Genomic DNA, 21,144 nt, shown 5'->3' with positions numbered 1-21,144 from the left:
ACAACTAGGACAGTGCTGCCGTGGGGTGCACCAGTTTCATCATGAAGTAATTTTCTTCCTTTCATCCACTGGCAATTCCCTACAAAGTTGTAGAAAAGCTTTGTACTATTTTTAATATTTTAAATTATTCATCTTATAATCAAAATTTTAATCTTACAGGTTCAGAGTTTTCTTCAGGAGCAGAAAATGTGTATTCTTTGAATAATCGTTGGGATAGAGTGACAGTTCACCCGAATGCAGGTTTGGGATTCTAGCAATCCCTGAACTGTAGTCCCTGTGCCTAGTAAGGCTTTTCCTCTGATCTGAAAGAGGTCATTTGGCTTTTCTGACTCACTGTCTCCTCTGTAATTAGTGACTGGGTAGAACCCTGAAGCTTTACTTGTAATGTAGGTTTCATAGGGAGCTATTGGAAAAAAATTACAAATCCATTATTTCTGTGGATTATTTGGGCTAATCTGGTTTCTTTCAGCTGATGTAGAAAGCAGCCAGCTAGACAAGGCCCTTCTATAGCATTTTATGAGTGGACAAAATCAGAAATATGCTCTGTAAACTTCTGAATTGTGCAAGAGTTGACGCACAGAGAGGTAGGATTACCATGGAGAAGCCACAGCAAACATTGTATGCAAACTATAAATGGCATTCAAATGTCTAGGATGGCAAGATAAGACATCTACTTCCTCTAAACTGATCTTGTACTCTTTCTTTCATGTTTTAAACAAACAAATTAAAAAAGTCCTATTCAGACCTTCAGAAGAAGGTGTTTGGCATGGAAAGGATTAGTACTTACATAGTTGATTTGTTATATTAACTTAGTATCTGCTTTGTAGAGGATTAAATACTCAGCATACACTTGCTAAAATACTTTGCAAATAGAAATTTAACTAGATTTTTTTAAAACGTATAGCAGCATCTAATTAACTTACAACAAACCTCTGTTCTTCTCTATGGTCTTTTATGTCTGTTGTTGAGCAAAAGAAAAAGGACATGCAGGTAAGCAGAATCGGACAAAATAAGAAGAATGAAAAATTCAAGAAAGAAAAATTAATGTTAGATGAAAAAATATTGCTACAACCCCATCATTTAGTAAGTGCTTCATAAGCAGCAGTAAAGGGATTCAAATGATCAGGTTGGGGGGTTCTGTTTTTTAATGAAAGTCAGTACCACTGGGAAATGGACAGAATTTAACTTCTTGCATAACCTGCGCAGGTAACTGCTTGTTGTTGTTTTGTGGATAAGGGCACAAGCCAAGTGTGAGGGTTTGCCTGGCAGCGTTGTGGCTGGCTCTGCTCTGCAGCAAGCCAGGAAAGTGGGTTATCAGGAAATAGCCCTTGGCCTGGCAGTGAGGCAGTGCTTGGATGTGTGCTTTGAACTGGAGCAAAACACTTTATCTCTCCCATCACTGCTCCCCTTCTCATGTTACAAACACTTCAATGAAAGATAGTATTCTCCATCCAGTAGATGAGGATGATTAAAAACTTATCCAGAAAAGACTCTGAGCCATGACAAAAGGGCTTTAATTGTCTATCTGGTAAAGTATCATGAGCATTTTCCCTCTCACAGAGCAAGGCATAAGATGATTCAGTTATTCATCCTGAAAAAATAATTTCCTCTCAAGGAGTTAGAACAAAATATGGCTAACAAGCCATTGTTGCAGTGCATTTTTTTCCCACTAACTAATTTTAAAGCTTATTGTCTGTTTGGATGGTTAAGAGCAGTTGAAGGATTAATTACTAAAAATGCAATGTCAAAAAAAAGTCTGCTATTTGCTGAACTTAGTTTGTTGATGAAATAGTCATTTCTTTTCCTTGAACCCCATAGGCTCTTTTTTTTTTTAATTTTTTGTTAATTTATAAGCTCTTTGTTTCTTACTTAACTTTTCTATTAAATTTGGACTCTGGTTGGTTTTTTTTTGGTTTTTTTGTTTTTTTGGTTTTTTTGCTTAATGCTAAGGGACCATTTGTCAGCTCTTCCACCTTTTGAAGTCGTTTCTCTGCACTAAACTAAAAATTTGTAACTACCTCTTGAGAGTTACAAACTGGAAAGACCTGAAGCAAGTGTGGCTGAGGTATCAGTTTGCTTCTTTCAGGAGCTATATGCTGTTGTTGGAAAGTGTCTAGGAAACAGTCACAGTCAAAAACAATAATCTGAATTTCTTCAATAAGATACTCAGAAATACCTCTGTAGGTCTGAACTGCCTGCCAAACTTTGTGCAGATTATAGGACTAGTGCTAGAATGGAAGAGAACTGCTGTAAATGCTTTATTCCATGTAAAGATTTAGTTTGAATGTGACATATGGTGAAGTGGTGCTGTGGAAGTATCTGAATCATTAATTTCTGGCTTCTGTGCTGTGTCCTGTAAGAAAAGGTCAGTGTGCCCCCATGCCCTATTTTGTCTTTTTGAAGCCCCACAACCCAGCAGTTCCTGCCTGCCTAATGTCACTCACCACCCACGACACGCTTTTAATGCAACAGGGAGGAACATGCTTACGTGGAGAAGTGCTGGAAGGATGTCAGAGTGGGGGACTTTGTGCAGCTGCAGTGTAACGAGATCGTCCCAGCAGACATCCTGCTGCTCTACTCCTCTGACCAGAACGGGATCTGCCACCTGGAAACCGCCAACCTCGACGGGGAGACCAACCTCAAGCAGCGCCGTGTCGTGATGGGCTTCAGCAGCCAGGTCAGTCTGGGAAATGCAGCCCACAAACGGGCACATTTGTCCCCAGCTGTGGCCACTGTGCCACAGCAAAGCCACTGCCACGAGGGATTTATTTCTGCATGGCAACTGGAAGAAAGCTCATGGTCCCCTGATGCAGCATCCGTGGGTTTCCTTATGGACTCTGTGTCTCCCTTGTCATGACACACCACACTCACTGCATGGGCAGATGGAGGTGTGAGAGCTCAGCTGGGAGCTGCTCTAAGGCACTCTGGGCTGGCAGTTTAACAGGAACTCAAGGTAAATTTATTTTTTTTAAAGTTAAATGTTTGAAATCAGTTTCTAATTCAGTTTGAATTCTTAAAATCACCACTTCTTTTTCATAGGCAGTATGGTTTCCTTTTTACCTTTTTCCTTTACTTTAGTGCTATGTTCACGTGGCTGGTATTGGATAAACCTGAAGTAAACTAGAAAATATGACTTAGGGAGAGTTGTTACATTTTCAAGTATCTTTAAACACATAGCAGGGCAGTTTTTCAAATAACCCAGAACAAGTTTAAGGAGTGGTAGCACATGCAGAGGAAAACTTTGTTCCATTGGAATCACTCCAGCAGACAGGAAATAAACTTCACAGATAATTCTAGGAATTACATTAATTTATTTAGCAATTAGTACCAGTACCACTAGGAAGATCTTTTGAGGTTACTGGTGTTTGGGACACAGCTGCCATTGAGCAACCAGACATTAAATAAAAGTACATTTCCATGGCCAGTTGAGATCAGGTGCTGTACTTGTGTTATTTGCTTGTTGTTCAAAAGGAAATCACTTTTCAAAGACAATTAAGGCCTTTCTCATATTGTGGCATAGCACAGGCCTTTTCCAGTGCCTTCCAGTGACAATTAGGGAGAGGTTTTGTTCCTGAGACACACTGGAAATTTTAATATGTAAAGATTTAGCAGAAAAACAGTAATCTGGTTACTTAACATTTTTTAAATGTTGCATTTTTGTCATGTAGTTCTAATTCACATGTTAGGTTTTCTGTTTTTCCTTTTAGAGGAGAACAGGGTGCTCTACCATTGCATAAACTGCAAACTTTTGCCTCAGTGGTTTGTAATGTGTGGAAGTCTTCCATTATATCACAAAATAGCCCCATGCCAAATTATGCCCCAGGTGATATTCATGGTGATTTTGCCTAGACTTTGAGTTGTTACTGAGATAAGCTGTATGCCTAGGAATGTCTATACTTAAGATCTCCTGTTATATTAACAGAGTGGGATGCAATTCTGGCCATGGTGGCAGCCAGTGCTCAGGAAGGTCAGAGCTGACAAACTTCCTGTATCACCCTGCTCTTGTGGTGTGTCTGTGTAAACAGTGTGCTGCATGAAAACCCCAGTAGTATCACACTGCAGGTTTTAGTGTGCCAACTTCTTCCTTGTTCTTTGAGCTTTGCTTAGTCCTGTGATTTATGAACTGCGTAAAACCCCTCGGATGTAATTCTGCCTATAAAGTGACTCTTTAAGCAGGGAGGAAATAAATACATATTAGTTAGTTCTTCAGTTGGGTTAGAACTAACTGGGGTTAGTTCTTCAGTTTAGGATGCAAGAAAGGTGGAGAAAGACTATTACTTTGAGTTGTTACTGAGATAAGCTGTATGCCTAGGAATGTCTATACTTAAGATCTCCTGTTATATTAACAGAGTGGGATGCAATTCTGGCCATGGTGGCAGCCAGTGCTCAGGAAGGTCAGAGCTGACAAACTTCCTGTATCACCCTGCTCTTGTGGTGTGTCTGTGTAAACAGTGTGCTGCATGAAAACCCCAGTAGTATCACACTGCAGGTTTTAGTGTGCCAACTTCTTCCTTGTTCTTTGAGCTTTGCTTAGTCCTGTGATTTATGAACTGCGTAAAACCCCTCGGATGTAATTCTGCCTATAAAGTGACTCTTTAAGCAGGGAGGAAATAAATACATATTAGTTAGTTCTTCAGTTGGGTTAGAACTAACTGGGGTTAGTTCTTCAGTTTAGGATGCAAGAAATGTGGAGAGAGACTACTTAGAAGAGCATGGAGGGGCAGGACAAGGGGGAATGGCTTCAAACTGACAGCAAGTAGGTTTAGATGAGATATTAGGAAGAAATTCTTCCTCTTGAGGGGGTGAAGCCCTGGAACAGGTTGTCCAGAGAATTTTTTGCATTTCCCATCCCCGGAAGTGTCCAAGGCTAGGTTAAATTGGGCTCTGAATCAACCTGGTCTAGTGGAAGGTGTCCCTGCCCACGGGATGATCTTTAAGGTCCCTTCCAAAGCCCTTACCATTCTGTGATTCTCTGATATGCTTAGGAATATTGAATACAACTCTGTGTAAAAGACTGAGAGAAAGGATTATAATTTTTTCCTTTTATGACATTTTCTAATTTGAATTATCAAACATAAAATTCTTGTCATCAAAAGAGAAAAAATTTGAGACAAGAAACATTCTTCTGGACCCCTTTCTATCTAGAAGCCTAATAGTTTTCTTTTTTAGCAATGAAAATGCCAGGTGACTTTTGTATCTTCCTGTTCTCCTGTTGTACAAATACTTCTAGCAAAACAGAATATGAACTGATTTTCCTGTTGAGTTTTCAGAGTTGAACAAGATTCAGCACAGGTGAAAATCTCTTAACAGACATTCTAAAAATACTCAGCCAGATGGGTCAGAAGGTATGCAAAATGCCCTTAAATTCCTGAAGTTTTTATATTTCCTCCAACAATTTTTTATCATATTCTCTACTTTTTTGTACTTATATATATGTATATAGTTAAAAAAAGGAATATATGTATCATTTATGAAAAAAAGAATCAGAGAGAAAATAATGTAAAAATTAAAGCACAATGCTTGCTTTAGAAAAAGGTAGGGAGACCCAGTAGCAGATTTGATTTCCAGCTTTCCCAATGGAGGATTTTGTATTAAGTGAGCTTCAGTTCTTTCAAAATGCTGTGGCACAGCAATAATTATTATCTTTCACATTTCTCACATCTCATTTTTATTACATTTTCTTAATCAAATATCAAAGTTCTGTGTATTTTTCAGTTAAGACTAAGTCACCACTTGTGGCAGCCAAGTACCTCTCACTCTGTCTGCTTTCTGGACTGCTTCATGCAGTCCAAACCCCAGGCTGTTCCCCTGAACACTGGGGAACTCAAGTAAAATCCTGTGCCTCAGTTAACTCCAAACTGAGTGAGCACTTAGCCTGAAAAGCTTTGTCTCATTTTGTCTCTCCCAGCAGTGTGGGTTTATTCTACTGCCTTCCCTTTTCTGGATTTGTTCTTCATTTTATGTTTGGGTGGTGGGGGTTTTATGCTCTTTGTCTTGCTTTTAGTTTTCTTTGATTATGATACATTCATTCAAATGTGTGTTCTCTTTATGATTATACCATCATGGATATACATAATCAAAAATCTTGTTAAATCCTGAAATTATTTTCATTTGAGCTTGTTCTAGGTTGACCACTGTTTTTCTTTTATAAGTAATCTGAATATTTCACAGGACCATAGAATCCCAGAATGGTTTGGGCTGGAAGGAACCTTAAATTTCATTTTGTTCTAACCCCCACCATGGGCAGGGACACCTTCCACTATCCCAGGTTGCTGAGAGCCCCATCCAACCTGGCCTCAAATACTCCCAGAGATGGGACAGCCACAGCCCTGGGAAACCTGTGCCAGGGCCTCTCCACCTTCACAGGGAAGAATTTCTTCCTAATATTTAATCTAAATCTACTATCTTTGTTATATTCACTTAAAATTAAGTGTTTCCACTAATTGGCATCTGTGATATCTTGTTTAATACACAGCATTTTCTTCACTTAATTTAACCAGTTGTTATTCTAACAGAAGGAAATACTCAACCCTTCAGAAGATTTTCTTCAGGCTGAATGAGTTAAAATGTCTTTGTCTCTCTTTCTAGGCCAAGTGCTCCAGCCGTGGTGGTCTAAATTAAGCTTCTCTTATTGTTTAACTTTTCAAATACTTATTGGATTTGACACTCATTCTCAGTGTGTTTTCTCTTGTAGGATACAGTGTTTGAACCAGAATTTTTCCAAAACACCATCATCTGTGAAATGCCAAACAACGATCTCAATAAATTCAAAGGTTATATGTAAGTACTTGTTATCCATAAATACATTTTGAACCTATGCTTTGATATTCCTCTTGGAGGAATTGGATGGAAGGAACATATTTTGAGGAAATTGATGGTTGTCACTATTATCTATTCCCAGATTCAGAAGTCAATAAAAAAGGTAGACTTGGACTCTGTTTTGTGGCAAGGTAGAACCAAGGCTTGGCATTACATTTACAGTTGTTTCCTGCAAACTATTTTCACAGAGATTCAGCTCTCTTCCAAACTTAGACATAAGCTTATTTACATTTGACCTGTTGATTAGACTAAACTAGATTTTAGATAAATCTTTCCACTTGTTTAAAGGTATCCAGCTGCATTCCTCTAGGTTTCTTCACTTTTACAGCTACAGGGAAAGGTGTCCAAGTTCTAATAAACAATCCAGTTTCTTCTTATTAGAAAGGTAGAAAAAGCAAACATGCATGCAAACTGCTATTGCACTGGACTAGTATAAAAAGGTAGGGTAGGTTTCTTTTTTGTCTTTCTTCGTTAAATAATTTTGGCACAGGCATAACAGCAAATTCAGCAGATTTAGCCCCATTTATGAATTATAAGGCAAATTTCTATGTCATGGCTCATGTCTTAAAATTCTCTTACCCTCCAACACAGAGCAGCCTTTCCCAAGGCTCTCTTCAGAGCAGTCATCAGTCCATTCTTATTCACACACCACAGCAGAGAGAATTGTCCAAAATACCTACCCAGACCAAATGCCCCATTGTTATGCAGAAAATTGAACTGCGTGAATGTGCCAGCATCCTCATCCATGCCCCAGCTTTGCTAAGTTTACCAGTAGCTAAACCAGAATTTAATGGCTCTGCAAGAAGCAGTGAGAGTGCTGTACCTGGAGGAGCTGCAATGGCTGGGGCTCTGACAGAGTAAAGCAGGGATTATCTCCCATTAGCACTGACCATACCTAATCTGCTTTTGGGGCTGTGCCCTGTAAGAATGGTGCCTCTGATAGCAATGCCTTTTCTCTTCTGCTGCAATACCTTACAAGGGAAAAAGAGGTCGAGTTTGTATTGATTGCTGGCTGTGGCTGTTGGCTCCAGGGAGCACTGGGTATAATCTGAATTGAAGCAATCCCTCCAATTAGCAGAGAGCACTGAGACTATAGAAATGTAGGAGATGTATCACAAGAAAACACACACAAATACACACCCTTAGGACTCAGGGCTGGCTTCAAAATATTCAACTCTCCACTGAAAGTCTGTAACAGAAATCTCTTTGGTGAAAGCCTATTATCTCTCTCACTTGATGGAATATGGAATTAGCTGCCTTTCTCTCCCCTCTTCAGGAACAGAAGAGAGCATTTGCTGGGTAAAATTACTTGCTAAGAGTAGTGGAGTTGCTGTCTTTAGTCTGCTGAGATTTGAGCTATTTTGTAAACACAAATTATTTGGAGCAGGCTACATTTTTGTCCATGAACCCTTAATAAATTATTGAGGCTCTATTGCCTTGCTATAAAATAGCAGGAGTGCTCTCTGATAAAAATGATAAGAAATAACTTCGTGGCATCCATCTGACATGTCTGATCACAGAAAATTCTGTTCAAGGGGATGCAAGAAGGCTTCCATTAAATGAGTTCCCCAAGGAGGAATTTAGATTCCAAAAGAAACAGATTTCTGGCATTGTTTTTACAATTCCACCAGCTGTAGGTTGTTGACACCTACACCTTTTCTCTTGTCTAGTTTAAGTTGTGTAATCATGTGCAGCTGCACTTAGACATTGGACTTTACTTAGCTCTAATATAACACCTAGCCTTGCCCTTCATTTGAGAGATGAGACTATTTACTGGTAAATGAAACACAAAATACTAAATAGAAAGTAGAGAGAGATGATTATTCTAGGAAAAAAAAGGTCTTTTCCCACCCTGACCTTTACATAACAAAACAAGACAAAGCATCAAAACAGAAGCTCTCAGCTTTGGTAAAGATCTCAGGAGGAACCTGCCAGTGTAAAATAAAAGCTGTGTGTAGGGGTAGGTGTGTGCCATTAATGTTCAGAGGCAAGAAACAAATTGCCTGCCTGATGGAGCACTAACATTATGGTTTTCACCAGTTTGTTCTGCAAGCAGAAGGACCTGGTCTGTGGTGGGGCACCTTTGGCCAGGATGAAAATTCTTCTGTCCAGGATGAGATGAGGAAGAGCTCCTCAGCCCGAAGGCTGCTGCAGTGAACTGAGATTCACAGAGACCTTTGGTGGCTGATGGAGTCACAGAGGCTCTTGCAGGATGTAGATTATTCATCTGAACCTCTGCTCATCTTTCTAAAATAAATTTGTCTGTAAGAAATTGCAAAATTGGTCTTTTTCTTCCATAAGATAGTGAATCTGCCAGATAAGTTTCCAAGTGAAAGCCAAACTTGCTTTGTATTGGCATCGTGACACACACTGTGCAAGTGGTCTTTAAAAGAAAGACTTGGACTTCTCTGTAACTTTTTTGCTGGGAAAGTTTCCTTGAAACTGAGGGAAATAAAAGCTAAACAGAGCCTACAAAATTACTTTATTTCAACTTGAAATAGACATGCATATGAAAATTTTCTTTAACACTCCATTAGAACAGAAAAATTAATTGCTCTATTTGATTATATATCTTCTAGGGAACAGCCAAACCATGAACAGGTAGGTCTCAACATTGAAAACCTCTTGCTTCGTGGATGTACAATCAGAAATACTGAGGCTGCAGTAGGAATCGTTATCTATGCAGGTAAGACATATTTTCTGTTCAGGTAAACTGAGAATTACCCTGTAAATATCCTTAAAAAAATAAGTATAGCCTAATATTGCAACATAGTTTGACATTTTGTTTTAAAAACTGGAAGTGCACAGAAAAAGTATATAACTTTTTTTTTTAATGAAGGTATTACTCATCCATCTCCAAATCCAGAATATTGCAACATAATTTGACATTTTGTTTTAAAAACCAGAAGTCCACAGAAAAAGTATATAACTTTTTTTTTTTAATGAAGGTATTGCTCATCCATCTCCAAAGCCAACAAGTCTTGCACTGGGTCTTTGGCAAGTGACAGCATCCTTGTGCATGGCAAATATCTTGTAAAAATATCCAGACAAATAAAAAATTGCTCAGGTGTATTTAACCCTCAGCTCTTGCTATATTACTAATTCCATCTGTCATAAAATCTACACAGCTGCCCTAAGGGAGGCCTCACTCGCTCCTCAGGGTAGAAACTGGAGCAGCTAAAGAGCTAATTAGAAGAAAAAAAAAAAAAAAGTCAGCTGTGAATTTCATTCATGCCTTCAATCTGTGGCAGTGCCAGCACGCAGGAGGCAGTGAGGTGCAGCTGGAGGTGACAGAAAAGGCAGCAGCAGCACAGGTTTGTGCTGACACAGACAGAGTGTGGCTGTGCAGCCATGAACTTCACGCAGGAGACACACGGACAAAGAGAGACTGTTGGTGCCCAGATCAAATGCAGCAGTGCCAGGTTCAGCAGTGGGTCAATTAATCTGTTTCTCAGCATCTTTTACCTTTGGAATGTTAGCACTGCTTTTATTCAGTGAGCATTATTTATCTTTGGCTTTGCCAGCTGTGTCCTCTTCTGCGTCAGATAGAGTGTATCAGCTACCCTCTTCTTTGCAGATTCAATAAAAGTCAATTCAAACACAACAATTAATCCCATTAGCTATAATTATCTTTCCAGTAGAGTTATATTAACTGTTTTATGTCTAATCAGCAGCAAGGGGTTCAGAGTTGAGTCACCTAAGAGAAAAGAGAAGTCACACCTTGACAAGAGTCATTTAGCTTAGATTCATCTCCACAGCCTGGCACAATTTTCCTGACAACAGACTGTCTATTTCACTACTGCACAACTGGACTCTGATGTCTGCAGCTCCCATCTGTTTGTTTTCAAGGCAGCTTTGCCTTTGCAGTTCTCTCACTGTGTGTCTCTGTGAACACCATATGCAAGGGTGGTGCCCACCGGGCAGAGGAGGAGGGCCAGAGACAAACTCTGCAATCTTTTTTTCTAAGCAGCTACTGAGATATCCCTATCTCAGTAGGGATCATTCCTGGTGTAATTGGAGTAATTTATATTCCCTTCTCCTGTTGCAGTTCCTCATTTTCTTCTGTTTAGCTCAGATTTCCCAATATGTTCCCTTGACCACCAGCACAGATCCTAATGTGGATCTCCTTTTATGTTGCTTAAGCTGCCAGTAGAAAAGGTTGGAGTTTTAAAGTTATTCCCAAGACATGGTGGTTTTCATATGAGTAGGTCTTCAAATCAATTTCCAACTGAGTTCTTATTGTTAATGTCAGCATAAAAGTTTTTTGGGTTTTTTTTCCTAAAATTAGACTGGCTTCAGTTAGTATCATCTTCATTTCTAGGGTTCTTTGACATTGATTATACTCTAGCTTTTAATCATGGTCTGTGACCTTTTCTGAACAATCAAGATCAGTCACATTATAAGATGGCACACTTTCCATTTTTATGACTCTATTACTCCTCAAATTTTCTTTCTAATGGAAGCCTTTGTGGGGAGTGCAGCCATCACTCAGTGCCGCTGCTTGGGCTGTGCACTTCTCGTCTGACCCGAGGACAGTTGTACTTTTCATGGCTACCCAATTTCTACACAAAGCAATAGCACTAAAACACAAAAACCTCATTACAGAGTGACAGCCAATGTAGTTTTCTCATTCTGATTGGGACAGCAGTAAGAATTATATGTTTTTCATATACTGAAGTACCAGAAAGAAGTTTTAGATGAGCCCATCATCTTCTAGAAATAGAGAGCCGATCAGCATCTAGAAATAGACATCTATCTAGAGAAATAAAGAAATTGGGATGGTAGGTGAGGTGCTGTGCTTCACAGCATAGGAAAGGGTGAGGATTAGAGGAGAACAGAGCAGTTTATTTCTCATATTTCTGATTTTCTCTTCCTTACAAGGTGATAGCTGTGTTACAGAAGTGTCCTTTTTCTGATGATGACCTGAAGTGGAAAGCAGTGGCAGAACTGATATTTGGAAATAAGCTCATCATGATTTCTTCCTGAAATAAATCCATCAACACTTCCTTGAGGGTTTTCTGGGAGGGATTAGAGGGATTTGGATTTGTTTAATTTCAATACAAATCATTCCACTACGCCTGACATAAAAGAAAAGTGAGGAATCAGATTCCCAGAGCTGCTGGAGGAACAGAAATTCAAGCAGCAGTGCTCTCCCCTTCAGTGTAGCTTGGTGGTTAAGAGATTTTGCTCACCAAAGAAAAGGCTTAGGCTTTGTTCTGAGTTCTGCCTCTATGGGAGTGAACACACATCTCCTGCTTCACAGCCTGTACACTGGATACCTGCCTAAGTGGAACAAGAGGGTTTGTGCTTATGTGTGAGGTGGAAGGGCAGGAGCAGGGGTACTACAAACTGGTCCCACTGACACAGCTCCAGGTTGTGTACATCATTACATATTCATTGGAATAGTAAGCCAGGAGCCCCAGCTCTTGAGTGAATGTCCTGAACATAAGGCTGAAGACTAATTTTCTCTCTAGCTCTCTTCTTAATTAATAACTGCTGATGTAAACCTGGAATGAATCCAGCAGGTGTGATTGAACTGCACCTAACTACCAGTTTTTGGGCTAAATCACTTCCCTAGAGAAAGCTAAAAGTCAGCTTGGAAAACAGTCCTTGTCACACACATCATGCACATACAAATGAAAACTAAATACAAGCCTGCAGGGTCTGTACTTTCAGGGAAAAGGGCTGCAGAAATAAACATAAAAGGTACAAATCAATGTAACAACAGATGGTGTCCAGATATCCCAGTTGTGGAGCCACAGTTTAGATAACATTAATAGAATTGAAAAAGTAATTTCTGCTTCTTGACTACTTGCAGTGCTCTTTTTTTTCATTATTATTATAGCAGCTCACTTCTATCTCACTAAGTTTAAGGATTGGGGATTTTTTTTATTTCTCAAATGACTGTTTTGTCAGCACTTTACAACCAAATTGTGAATATCTAAATATTATTGTTTTTCACTGGCTTGTTGAATTTTATTTAATATGCAAAATGTATCTAGTGGTTTTGCATTGCTGCTGAAAAATATTCAAATGCAGTTTTCAGGAATCTGTATAGCACCTAAATAATTTGTTCATAAAATGCAAAAACATAATATTATTGTAGTTTTCTTGTTCTTCTCATGGATATTTGACTTTTGATGGTTTATATAAACCTTATGATCCTACTTAATCTGCTGTCATTGGGACAGAAAAATGTATATGACAGCTGAAACCTGTGATAAAATGGAGGTTTTTGGTAAACGTCAAGATTTAGAGTCTGATGTAGTCAGTCAAATAGGAAGATGGACAAGGAAAGTTCTGAATGTCAACATTAGTCAACCTGCTCTCAATTGGGGAAAGAATACTTTTTAAAAAGCCAAACAAAAATACAACATATTCCATAAGCATGATAATATTCATTTGTGTTTTGAAGGTCATGAGACGAAGGCCATGCTGAACAACAGCGGTCCTCGTTACAAGCGCAGCAGGATAGAGCAGAGGATGAACATGGATATTTTCCTGTGTGTGGGACTCCTGTTTTTGATGTGCCTTGTTGGAGCTGTAGGTATGAAGCACTGACAAAAATCTATTTCCCAAATGGTGATGAAAATTGATGATGTAGATGTGAGTGAGATCTACGGGTGAATAATGCTCTTGGAGTCTTTAGACTCCTTGGTCTTTCCAATAGGTGAGTTAAGATGGCAAATCTAAGCAATTCAGGTGAAGAAAACATGGCTATAAATGTTTCAGACAAGATTCATCCCCACCATGGTATCATACATGTAAAGCAAGAGAAAGGCATCCTGTGAGTGCATTGCAGGAATGGATATTTGTCAGCTGAGATCTTCCTTCCTTCCCAAGTGCTTCCTGAGGGGGTGTTTGTTCCTTGTGCACAGCAGCAAAAGTAAAATGATTTTGCTTTACTTTCATTTCAGTTGTGTCTTCCTCTAATATGTTTGGGAGTGGTATTAAACAGAGACACACAATTTAGAACCCATGAGCTGCTCATAACTATTTCATTCAGTTTACATCCTCCACTGCTTCCTTCCTTCTCAAAAGCCCCTTTACATCAGGCTGTGAAATTGAGTAATTGCTTATGTTGGAATAGCCTGCATTTTTCTGGGGTACTTGCAGGTGAGCATGTGTGAATTTATTAACTGGTGTTTGTTAACTGACTGGATTGCTAATCTCAAAAATATCATCTTCACTGCATGTAAGCACCTGCTTGCCTTCCAGCTCTGATTGCAATCTGTCCCAGGCAGGCCAGAATTAGCAGGATCTCATAATTCAGAGCAAAGGACCAAATTTTAAGTGTACAGACTTTTGAATGGGGCAATGCTTTAAGGAGATAGCAGGGGCTCCCATGAACCCCTTTTTCTTTTAATGGATTTTGTTTCAGTGCCAATTTACTCAGTGCTGCTGCTCTGATTAAGCAACAGTCAAATCAAGTTTTCCTGTGCCTGCCCTGGAGGCAGGTGGGGTGGCACCAGTCAGTCATCAGGCGTGATACCATGGCAAGTAAGGACCATGCAAAACAGATGAACAACTGAACTGACTTGATCACTTCTTTACTATTACTGCTTCGTGTTGCAGTGGGACTTTTCGCACCAAAAGTTTCACAACTGAGCTCTGTGTGAGGGAGAGATTTTATTTTCCTTGTTCCCTAGCTGCTGTCATGTGAATTTAGAGACTTGCCTTTTCTGGTGTGTAGGGGCTCTTGAGTAATAAAGTCCTTCAATTTAAGGTTAAAAGAAGTCTCAGATGAAAAAAAAAAAAAAAAGCATTTGAAAAATAATTTATCTAGTCAGGTTAAAAAAGAATATTCATCATCAAAGTGAAACATGTAAAAGCATGAAAAGTCCATTACCTTCCAGCCATCCAAAGTGTCCAGAGGCTCTACCTCTGGAGTTCTTGCTTTGCAGCCTCGTCTGAATGTAGGGTTCTAGGAAAAAGTGTCACTGGTGGATCAGTTATCAGGATTGTTTTTGCACACAGCGATAAATTGGGGTAAGAAGTGGCTTGTAGAGCAGAGTTTTCCTTGTTCAGATGTGACTGTGGTCTGAAGCAGCCAAAGAGCATTGCTGAAGTAATTTGGATCTTTTTGGCAGCGTTTCAGTAGGCAGATGCTGCAAAACAACTGCTTGGTTAACTGGTGTTAATGGAGATTTTATTTGAGCTGGACTGATAGAGGCTTTTGGCATCTGCACAAATTATGCAATGAGAGAAACCAAGTTGTTTGCCTTAGCTCTGTGGGAAGCTCCTGACGCTGTAAATTTAGAAGCCTCATTGACAAAAGTTCATTTCAATAAGGACAGTATGGAAAGTGGTAAAACAATTGTGATTAAGTCCTGGAACAGAGGCTTTGCTGTAGCAGTGCAATGATATCTGCTGGTATTTAAAACATGAGGAAGAAGCAGTTTGGGATATGAATTCATTGAAGAAATGTAAAGATGAGTTGCTCAGGTTGAATTTAGGGGATTTTTCAACTCTTAGCAAAGACAGATTGAAATCAAGAATGGTCAGGGAGAATCAGAAATGTTTTAGTTTGTCTGTATACAAAGGTTCTAAGCTTTACTTCTGTGAGAGGAAAGAAAGTCTTCAGCTCTGAGGATTTTTATGGATAGGTGATAGAGATGGAATCTTCTAGCAGGGAAACACAGAATGAGAAAAGATCTGTGCAGAGCTAAGAGCTGTGGGAAACACCAGATGAAGCAGAGGTGAATGAAAATATCCCAGAATACTCGTTTGTCACTCGCATAACAATTACGTGCACGTGCTACAGAGCTCTGCAGGGGCTTTGCATTCTCCAAAAGATTTGCAGCATTGCCTGGGGAGCATTGTTTTGGAAATGCTCTCTCTGTTCTGTTAACAGAGCAGCCCATATCTGCACATTTCAGAAGCTTTGTCACTCACTCCACTGCTCAGCTGATTTCAGTCTTGTATCTCATTCCTACAGGGCATGGCATTTGGACTGGAAACTTTTGGGAGCATCCACCTTATGATGTTCCAGACTGGAATGGCAATTTTGTGTCTCCAGTTCTTGCTGGTTTCTACATGTTCCTGACAATGATAATCCTGTTGCAGGTAAAAGACAAAAACGTCTGTGTTACCTCCAAGGGGGAAGCTACTACTTAAAATTGAGTATAATCACTAATGAACAATTAATATCAATTAATAGCTGTGCAGTGCCTTCTTAATCCTCTTTGAAAATATTGCTAGGAGTGTTTCAAATCAGCCAAGTGTGAAATAATGTTTTTTTTTTCTTTTTTTTTCTTTCTTACTTACTGCAGATTTTTTTCTTGCTATTGAAACCCCACAAGGATATAGATAGGAAATACATCTATAATATCTTTAACTCAGAATATCTAGCAGATGCGATAAAGAAGATATTTACATCTAAATGCCAGCTTTTTTTTTTTTCTGCCTATATCCAGAATTCTAAAATAAGAAGGCCACTTAGCAGCTCAGAAAAACAGTGAAACAAAAATTGCCAATTTGCCAGTGGGGAATAATAACTAGGTATGGTTCATCTGGTCTAGGAAAGAAGCTGAATTAGAAGTAGGATACTTGTATAGCTGAGTGTGATTAAGCCTAATTGGGAAAGAATATTTTCTTGGGTGAGGGAAAAAATTACATTTACTTTTCAGATTTCTTTATGTCAGTTCTGAAATTTAAGTGGACAGAATTTCTTTAATATGAAAAAAATCTGAATATAACTTTCTGAGCTGCTCAGAGCTTCCTTGGGGGATTATTCTTCATTACTGAAACAGAATATTTGTGCATCTTAAGAATTCATTATTCTTTCAGGACAAGGAAGCTTGTGGGTGGGAAATGTTGTGTGCAAAGTAATGGTTTGTGAAACTTTTCTGCACTAAGAGTTAGTCTGTGCTAGTCCTTCCTTTCAGAGTTTCAGAAGGGTAAGAGCAAGCATGACCCTATGTCCAGAAAACATGCTTTGTAAGGGCATGCTCTATAAGACCCACCTCTGAATTTAGTACTCTAGGAAATTAGCCTTAAGTTTGCCACTTATCCCTGTTTCTCCATTATCATATGCAGGATCTTTTTTTACCCCTGAATTATTATTCAATAGCCCTAAAATATGTCTCTAGGAACCGTTTCTTTGGAAATCATTAGTATACCTGTGCCAGGACATTGCTGATAGAAAGCAGTGAAATTTATCTCACCTCTCACTGAGAATTTAAACTCTCTTTCAGATTTTAATCCCCATATCTCTTTATGTGTCAATTGAGTTGGTCAAACTGGGACAAGTCTTCTTAATTCACAATGACATTGACCTGTATGATGAAGAAGCAGATTTGCCCATCCAGTGCCGTGCCCTCACTATTACTGAAGACCTCGGACAGATCCAGTACATCTTCTCAGACAAAACTGGGACACTAACAGAAAACAAAATGGTATTCCGACGCTGTACTGTTGATGGAATTGAGTTTTCCCATCAGGAAAATGGTGAGAGACATTTTTTTGTACTTGCTTTTTTTGTCTGAGCAATTATATGTTATTAATTTAAATATTAATACCTAAACATACTGAGCCCTCTGATCGAATGTGGAGTTTTGTGGAATAGTCACTTTTTTGTGAGGGACTGCTGTTATAGAGATTCACAAAAGTGAAGGTGTTTTAAATGATTGAGAATTCAGATGGGAAAGGTTTTCCAGATCCCTCTGCAGGCACCTCCAGGATTTGCCCTGCATTCAAAGAGAACACTTTCTCTCATTTCTAAATGAACACGGGACAACCTTTTATAAGCTCACAAACTGATACTAGTTAATATTTAAACTCAATGGGTCCAAAATTAATTATTTCTGTGACTATGTAAACGTACACTTCTGTGTGATATGAAAAATACAGGTACTCATTTCCTGGAGTGGATCCTGGCTGCAGTCCGGGTCTGAAGGATCCTGGCACGCGGTGCTCTGAATTCATGGTGTTGACTCAGGGCCCTTCTTCACCATTACTTTCATGCTCTGTGTAGTGGAAAGGATCCTGTTAAGCTGGCAAGCAGCTGCCAAAAAGATGTTTGTGTTCTGTGACTGAAAACATTAGCAGATTTGTGAATTACCATATTTCACTCTCCTGTTCCAAATGCAAAAAGCAGCTGAAGAGACAAAACATTAAGAGAAGCTCATAAATGTGACTGATCACTTTGAAAACACATTTTTATTTTCTTGTGATAATAACAGTGGCAATAGCCAGAAACTTCTGGACAGTGGGCATTTTTCTGGTGATGGCTTTTGAAATGTTTTGGCTTTGATTCAGGTTTTTTAACTGATCAAGGAATTCCTCCCAAACAATGAAAAAACAAATCACAGAAGAATCAGAGGTCAGGTTTCATTTTTCTTTTACAGACAGGCGACTGAAAACACAGAAAGAGCTGGATTTAGACAATGAGGATTTTGCAAAGCTTCAGCATTTCACTCTTCCTCCCATGAATCTTGAGAGACCAGCCACCTACAAGCACTGCACCGCGAGGCCTTTGAGGAGGTGCCAGAGCGACCGGGCGCGTCCTCAGGGGCACACCAGGAGCAGGTCGCTCGGGCGGCGCGACAGCAGCCAGTCCCAGGTGGCCTTCAGCAGCCCCATCGTGAGTACCTGCAGCCTGAGCCCACGCCTTCCAGGCCACCCCTTCTGCTGCTTCTGTGACGGAAAGCTGTGGGAATCAGAAAGATAGAAATCTTCACACACTGGAGAGGGTTTGAGTCACAGCCTTAGAGAAGTCTAGATTGATGTGAAAGGAAGGAAGACATTGAACAGAGAAATCACCAACTTATGTTTCTGTAGAATATGCCTTAAGTAAGAAACTGTATTAGATAAGATGATGAAGGGTTTTATAGTGTAGTAATGTGATTGTAATAGTATAAGCTGAGAGTTTAGATGTTATAATAGGGACATATATGTGTACATGTAATAAGACCTTATTGGGCAAAAGTATCCACATTGCAGTAGAAAGAAGTAAAGGTGACAGGTTAGAAAAGCAAAACACTCTGTGGCACCTGTCCATTGGATTAGAAAGTTATATACCTCTTACAACAAAGAACTTATGACCATCTTAGACTATGGCTGACTGCTTGCTGTCTTATAAATCTCATGGCCTTTGGGACTGATGTTATCTGAGCAATAAACCCTTCTTAGTCCGATCTTGGTCCCATCCCTTAGATTAATGTGACAGCAGCCACAGAAAGCCAACAGGCAGAGAGGAGAAATCCAAGCCTTGCTGGAGCTAAGAGAGGGAAGGAGACAAAGAAACAGAGTCCTCGATTGCAGCGTGCAGGCTGCAGTCAGGGGGGAGCAGGATCTGTTGCAATTTAGGTCTGAAGCTTCCCAAATTCATACACAGCCTAATTAAATTCAGACTGTTCTGCTCTTCTTGAAAGCTTTTTAACAGACATTTCAAACAAGGCTTTTGTGAACACTAAAAGGTCATACACTTTCAAAATTAGAATTCCAATTAAAGTTAAAGGCCTGGAAAATGCATCCAAATCTTTTTATTTAAAAAAAATAGTCTATAAAATAGTTGTTAATAAAAAAAAATAAATGCAGCATTCTCAGAACTTTATTTGCTGCAGTTGTTTATAAGATCCTACTTACCTCATTCAATTCTGCTGTCATGTAGTAAGTACCACTTAGAACTCCTACTGTTCTTGGAATATGGGAGATCTGTAAGTTGTTATCCTAGTACTTTCCAGCCCAAACCTCATGAGATGCAGAGACCATTTCAGTGGATTCTTGAGAATCCATGAGCCACAACTTCAAGAACTTCTTATAGGTCATGACTATTGAAGGATGATAAAGAAATTTCTTGCCAGTTCATTTTCCAGATACATTTTTTTACTGCCAGGCCTTTTCTTTTTCTTCTAGAACTAAACATTTTTTTTTTATTTCACTGCAAAGCAATATCTGAGGAACTAGTATCAAATGCCTCTTTTGTAGAAGAACATGAAGCTGCTGTTATGGAAATAAGCAGCCTTAGCTGCTCAAAGGTGTCACTTTATCTGGATAAATTGTTTTAATGCCCTATGACAATTGTAAAGATGTTGTAAAAAAAGAGACATTTAGATATTGCACAGAGACTACCCTGTATGACCTTTAAATGAGACATAGTACTACCCTTTGCCACCTGAGGCAATTTCCTATTAATAAAATGGCAATAATAAATTTTTGGTGTCTCTATAGTTCCAGCCCTTTGGAAATTGCATCAACTCATCTGATGCATTTTTACTCTGCTACAAATCTGCAGCATCCTGAGTACTCCTGGTATAGAGAGTGTGTTTGCAGACCTGTGTGTATGTCAGCAGACAGACATTTGTAAGAAAAATCCATCGTTCAACAATGGAACACAATAGAAAATTAACATTTACTCTGTTTACCTTTAGGAGTTTGTGTGAATTAAGAGAGTGACAGTACATTTCCTTCAAGACTTAATAGTTCCAATAAGTAGTGCCTTGCTATTAGAAACTTCAGAAATATTAGAAACTACAAACATTTAACAAAGATTTTCATTGTCCCATGGTCATCAGATTTTCATGCCATCAAGTAGAAGAAATGCTATCAGGTTAATGAGGAAACCTTAAAACTGAATGGTACTAGCCATTTTATATCAGCATTTTCACTAACTAAAACTGTTAACATTGAAAAGGTGGCAAATTTAAATTATTATCATCATTAGTACTGTTTTATTCCGTTTTCTTTTTGCTTGGTTAGGGTTTTTAATATATAAATATTTTTTAATTTTTCAGCCTGAAAATTCAGGTCAGTGCTGCTTTCACTTAATGTGAAAAAGAAGATGAGAAAAATTTTTCTAATAAATATTGATTTTTTTTTTATTGTTTTGTTTTTAAAACCTGTCTCTGAGGCCACAATTAGCCTGTCAATTTTTGATTTTTCCACAGGAAACTGAGTTCAGAAATTTGCTGCTGAAGTGAAATACCCAGTAGTGCATTGTCATTGTGACAAGAACTTGCAGCAGACATTGAGGATATAGATGAAAAACAAATTGAGTGGGATGATGACAGATAGGAGAGATGAGATACACATGTAATAATTTGGTGTTTGTGATGTTCATTCTAATTGTGGCAATGCAAGAAGAACTTGGATAAAAAATTGTGGAAGGTGTTGGTGAGATTCTAATCTTTCATGTTTCAAATTTCATAGAATTCCCAACATAACTGTTTGAACAGTTCTATCTGCACATATGTATTCTTCACTGGAATTGTCCTGTTAGGCTATTTGGGATTATTCTGTGTATTGGCATAGTATTGGCATGGTATTGGCATGGTATTGGCATAGTCCAATCACCCACAGAACCACTGCAGTGCAATATTGTGA

The 21,144-nt window shown here is 38.9% G+C and overlaps 1 protein-coding gene across 1 annotated transcript in view; it reads left to right on the top strand.

Annotated features, from left to right (window-relative positions):
* ATP10B (ATPase phospholipid transporting 10B (putative)) overlaps positions 1-21,144 on the top strand; it is a 62,782-nt gene that overhangs the window by 11,741 nt on the left and 29,897 nt on the right. The window contains exons 3-9 of the mRNA XM_041397887.1: positions 2,473-2,677; positions 6,695-6,780; positions 9,399-9,505; positions 13,235-13,366; positions 15,758-15,885; positions 17,016-17,268; positions 18,168-18,403. Coding sequence (XP_041253821.1) covers positions 2,473-2,677; positions 6,695-6,780; positions 9,399-9,505; positions 13,235-13,366; positions 15,758-15,885; positions 17,016-17,268; positions 18,168-18,403 — 1,147 coding nt within the window. The remainder of the gene's footprint in view (positions 1-2,472; positions 2,678-6,694; positions 6,781-9,398; positions 9,506-13,234; positions 13,367-15,757; positions 15,886-17,015; positions 17,269-18,167; positions 18,404-21,144) is intronic.

This window comes from Onychostruthus taczanowskii, unplaced genomic scaffold (assembly GCF_017590055.1).
Source record: "Onychostruthus taczanowskii isolate IOZ18803 unplaced genomic scaffold, ASM1759005v1 scaffold14, whole genome shotgun sequence".
NCBI classification, from domain to species: Eukaryota; Metazoa; Chordata; class Aves; order Passeriformes; family Passeridae; genus Onychostruthus; species Onychostruthus taczanowskii.
Note: the sequence above shows the minus strand (reverse complement) of the source record. Positions and strands in the feature narration are given on the sequence as shown.